At 42.9% G+C, this 5,101-nt stretch overlaps 1 protein-coding gene across 1 annotated transcript; it reads left to right on the forward strand.

The window, feature by feature from the left end:
* The first annotated feature begins 391 nt into the window (after positions 1 to 391).
* Positions 392 to 3,502, forward strand: LOC147611425 (uncharacterized). The gene is made up of 6 exons (XM_086784525.1): positions 392 to 683; positions 893 to 1,611; positions 2,180 to 2,247; positions 2,364 to 2,495; positions 2,617 to 2,778; positions 2,856 to 3,502. Exons 2-6 carry the CDS (start codon positions 1,086 to 1,088, stop codon positions 3,174 to 3,176), a joined length of 1,209 nt encoding a protein of 402 aa, XP_086640651.1. The 5' UTR covers positions 392 to 683; positions 893 to 1,085; the 3' UTR covers positions 3,177 to 3,502.
* Positions 3,503 to 5,101: the final 1,599 nt, after the last annotated feature.

Below are 5,101 nucleotides of genomic sequence, written 5' to 3' on the forward strand. Positions count from 1 at the left end.
GTATTTATTAATTGGTACATTTTTCTTTTTCCCAGTTAAAAAGTCTTTGCTTTTAAAAAGAAAAGGCTGCAAAAGGCAGTGGTAGAAAAAAAGGGAAAATCAAATTGATTTTGGAATAAAAAGTTGTGATAGCTGTAAGGGGAATGCATTTAATTTAATTTAAATTTTATTTTTATTTTTGGGGATCTTCCAATTATTATTATTATTATTATTTTGGGCCATGTGCTTTTTTGGCAGGAGGTGTTGTGGCGCCAAGTTTGGCGGCGAGGCTAAACGCGCTGCCAAATTTGGCGGCTGCTGCGCTTTCGAGCGCCTGCTAAATGTGGCGAGCTTTTTCGCAGTTCGTTGCTAAAATTCTACTTTTTAAAATTCCTTTTTTTTTTCCACAAAATATTTCATTTTCAAAACTCATTGTCTTGCAGAAACTAGGCTTTAATCTGAAACAGGATCAGAGTTTCTCAAACAGAATTATGGTTTTTTGAAACTAGATTAGGGTTTCTGGCCATGCTCTCTTGAGGAATTAGGGTTTTCTGAAGCAGAAATTAGGGTTTCTCTGCTCACGATTTTTCTGCAAACTAGTTTTCTTGTAGCTGAGTGAGCTAGGGTTTTTGCGCATGGAGTTCTCAAGGTTTTCTGAGGATTAGGGTTTCCTTCAAGATCAACAAGCATCGGTCCTACTAAGGGTACGCTCTTGTTATGTGAATTTTTTTCTTACTTTTTGAGAGATCAAGCCGGCAAACGCTTCGAGTAGCTATCTTGGCTCGATTAACGTTGTGATTAACATTTTCTTGGATGAAGTAGCGTGATTAACGTTGTCATTTACCTCTTTGTGTTTCAATCAAATGCTGCGATTTTAGTGTATTTTGTCCTGAAATTTTCTGTAATTATGTAGGTCGCTTCTGATGATGACCACCAGCAGCAGTTGCATGGGAAATTGCAAGGGTTAATCTGCCAGAAAACCCCAAAAAAGAGCACATTAGTCAGGATTTTTTTTTTTTTGGGGCATGGAAAGAAGGCCTTTGTATGGAAGGAAAAGAATCTCCTTGTAGGGTTTGCGTTTCCACCACCAGCTAAAAACTCTGTGCATGGAAATCAAGGATTCCATGGGCCTGCCACCATCAGGACATGCAGGAGTGACAGGATCACTCAATGGTATGCACCCCAAAAGCGCAGAAATTCCATCACATGCATCAGCAGGGACACCTTCCCCAGTGCATGCCCCAGCGCCCCTCAGGCCGGATGCTACAAGGGCCATGGCAGCTTCCGTCGTGGCCACTGCGGGTGCTGTTGCTACGGCAACGGCTGATCCCTCCTCAAGGACTATAGCTGCAACTCCAATAGCTGTCACGCCTCCCCCCTACATGCATGACATGTCGACTGCCATCATCCCTCACTCAGGCTCGTTCACTAACACGGGTGGCCACCATCACCCAGGAACGGATTCTATGAAGAAGAAGCGTGGGCGGCCTCGGAAATACGCGCCGGATGGCACTGTGGCAATCACATTGAAGCCATTCTCTTCACCATCTCCAAACCCCTTGTCGCCCCTTCAAAAGAGAGGCAGAGGAAGACCCCCAGGATCTGGCAAGAAGCAGCAGCTAGCAGCGTTAGGTAACAAGCCTCTCTCAAGCTGTTTGTTCCATGAAGCAAAAAACCTGTTAGCTGGAAAAACAGGTCCATATATTTATTTTCTCTCTGCAAGAAACTAGAGAATTTATTTGTTTACTGTGATCTGTTTTTTTGTATATATAGACTATTATGTAGTTATAGTGTGTCTAGTGGGTGTAGGCTGGCGGGTATCGAACCGATGTCCTTACCATGGGAGGTGCAACCCTTCACTACCAGCAGGCTACATGCCTGTGGGATGAAAAATAGTAAAAATGAAGCTGTTAATTTTTTATGTGAAAAATTAACAGATTTATTTTTACTTTTTTTTTTGGGAGTTCTAGAGCCTTCTTACATTCTAAGGCAGGTTACACATAAAGGGGCCTGCTCAAGGGAGGACCGATCATGATCAAGGGTAAGGCTTGCCCTTGCTCAAGCCCGCTGGCTGGTGGGGATCTATGTACCTAGCCTAATTAATCAAAAGATTTTTCCATTTTTGTTTTGACCCCCACGTGTAAAAGCAATTTCTTGAATATTGTTTGAATGTTTACTTGCTTTTTGGAATGCATGACAGGAGAATTGATGTCCGGCTCTGCAGGTGCTGGTTTCACTCCTCATGCCATTACAGTTGCCACTGGAGAGGTACAGTTTGACCCTTACAAGTAGCAGTAACTCCAAAGTGTATTTTAACTTGTAGATTTGGTGTGATAGGTGGCATAAAGATAAAATGCTAAATTTATTGATGCCTCTTACAATAGGATGTGGCCGCCAGAATAATGTCTTTCTCGCAGCAAGGACCTCGAGGAATCTGTATTTTGTCTGCAAACGGCGCCATTTCAAACGTCACACTCCGCCAACCTTCCATCTCTGGTGGCACCGTGACTTATGAGGTTCAATTCAATGGCGCTTTACTTGATTTGTTAAGCTTTGGTAGGGTACTGACACAAGAACCTGCCAAGTGCTTTGTAGTATGTTTAATGCTGCTGATATTGGTGCAATTTGGTGCTACAGGGGCGCTTTGAAATTCTCTCTCTGTCCGGGTCTTTCCTTGTGACAGAATTGGGCGGGACACGCAGCAGAACTGGTGGACTCAGTGTGTCTCTAGCAGGGCCAGATGGAAGAGTGGTGGGGGGAGGAGTTGCTGGAATGCTAATGGCCGCTAGCCCAGTTCAGGTAAAGGTCTCAGCATCACTTTTGCATTTCCTGCACCTCTTGGCTTGTAAAGTTCGAGTTGGTGATTTGTCCTGCAGGTAGTTGTAGGAAGTTTCATGTGCAACTCTCGGAAGGCCCAAGCCAAGCCCTCTAAAGTTGAGGGTGCAAGTAAGTTATCAGTGTCTGGCACCCCAAACGTAGGTGGCAATCCAGCCCCAGAGCTGTCCATGAATGATATGGCAGATAACAAGCCCGACAGCCCGCCACTCAATCAGAGCTCAGGAAATGCAGCTAGTAGCAATGCTGAATCACCCCAGGGTCAAATGATTGCAGTACAGTCAATGGGTTGGTCAGCCTCTCAAGGACTGCCGGAAGGCAGGCGCAACGCTGACATCGACATATCATCACCAGGGCAATAATTGATCTGGTGCTTTGAGTTTTCTAGCTCTGACTTTTAGCTAGAACTAAAGAGCTTTTCGGCTTCACACCGGAAACTTTACTTGATGTTACAAAACTAACATAGGGCAGCACCGGGGGGGCATTTTGTGTAGGTTTACTCGTGAACCTCTGTGGAGCTTGGTTTACTCCAAAAAGAGGTTTGTTGTCTATTATTTAATAGTGGTTAACGGATGGGTCTTTGTGGCAATTCTCTAGGTAATGAAGCAGATGACTAGTTTCTTAAGCTGGTGTATGATTTGTGATCAAACTTCTGAAGGAAATAATATACAAAGATTGCTTGTCTGCCTGTAGTTTCTCCACTCTCCTTATGTATTAGATTGCAAGCTCTGAATGTGCTTATGCATTTTTTGAGAAAAGGTTTTCAGATGTTTATTTTTTAATATGTAGCCAAGTCTTTCTTCAGGGCCCTGCCCAAGTGGCTATCTTCCATGCTCCCTTGGAGGAGGCATGATTTAGAATACCCCCCCGAAAAGAAAACGCGCACATGCAGCACGGACACACACAATTTGATTGTACAATTCGAATGGGCTAACCACTTATGCAATTTGACATCTTTGACTTGTTTTTTTCTGGGATGACTGATAAACTCGTATGCAACTATCTATGATTGTGACAACTTGAAAAGTGTTGCTGTAGTTTATCTAGTGGCCTTGCTTTGACCAACGATTCTTGTTACTAGCTCCCTCCAAAAGCATCGATTTATTCAAAGGATGGGGCTCTAGTACATTGACAACACTCTGGATGGACAGAGGAGGGGGAGTTGATTCTTTGGGATTTAGTCAGTTTAGAGTATCAAGGAGTTAAAAGAGGGGTTTAGTATCGGTTTTGGTTATTCTTAGGGTGAGGAAGGGTAAGTAATGATCAACCTAGGGTTAATTAAGGTTGTTAGTAGGGGGAGTTAAAGAGGTCTTTTGTAGCACAGTGCTTAAGGAGTTTTTAAGGTTGCTAAGGTGCAAAATGAGGTAGGAATAGGTTAAAAGTGTGGGAGGTTTGAGGGTAATTTTTAAAGTACAAATAGGGATAAGGAATTTGTAGGGGCTCCTATGGGAATTAGAGTGTGGCTTTAAAGGGTTTTGGGTTGGGTTTTTAAGAGGTTCTTAGGGGATAGTTTAAAATTGCCTTGCTGTGTGTGTGTGTGGTGGGGAACTTGGCAATTTCACATTTCTTTTCCTATCAAATTTGTTTTCGTTGCTTGATCGTTGTTTGTCCACCATCCTGTCTCCTTGATTTTTTGGGTAAATTTTCACTTCTGTCTTCAAATCAAGGACATTTGTAAGGGTCTCATGGCCCGATAGGTTGAGGAAATTGCAACCTCCCACACCACCTTAATCTCACAGCCAACATAAGATGGGATGGTGGCAATTCCTTAAACAATGGCCTTCAAGGCCATTACAAATGCACACGTCCTATAATGAGTATTTAATGAGAAGCCAAGGGAATTATGATCTCCTGTGGGGGAAAATCTAGAAAAATTCTTAAGCTACTCCCTATTGGTACTTATGCTCATGAATCTCAATCTTGAGCTAGGCATTGTGCATTAGTAATAAATTATCAAATTATTTTAGAAATTTAGAAACAAGTCTTTTTTAGTGATATGAAATTTTGGTCACTTGTAAGTGATCGTTCGGACACTTAAGGATGTCCAGATTGTAACCTTAATTAATCGGACCAGGGGCCTGCTTGGGTAAGTTGCTTGCTTGCCCATCCCCCTGCCATGTGTCCACCATACCTTTTTCTGGAAGCAATTAGATGCTTCTTACCATATCCCTCACCATTCCCTTTCCGTGTATGTCCACGCATGCTATTATCCTATTAAATTTGGGTTGAATGGAGGCTTCTTTTCCTTAATCTCATGCCGAAATATGTGCCTACTCCACATGGGGTT

The sequence above is a fragment of the Cibotium barometz genome, chromosome 47 (assembly GCF_041138505.1).
Source record: "Cibotium barometz isolate CiBa-2024 chromosome 47, ASM4113850v1, whole genome shotgun sequence".
NCBI classification, from domain to species: Eukaryota; Viridiplantae; Streptophyta; class Polypodiopsida; order Cyatheales; family Cibotiaceae; genus Cibotium; species Cibotium barometz.

Bases quoted from the DNA above. Each gene is read 5' to 3' on its own strand.
- LOC147611425 (XM_086784525.1), top strand. From the start codon at position 1,086: ATGGAAATCAAGGATTCCATGGGCCTGCCACCATCAGGACATGCAGGA. The intron at 2,248-2,363 runs GTACAGTTTGAC...CTCTTACAATAG, and splicing joins TTACAGTTGCCACTGGAGAG to GATGTGGCCGCCAGAATAAT. The intron at 2,779-2,855 runs GTAAAGGTCTCA...TTTGTCCTGCAG, and splicing joins TGGCCGCTAGCCCAGTTCAG to GTAGTTGTAGGAAGTTTCAT.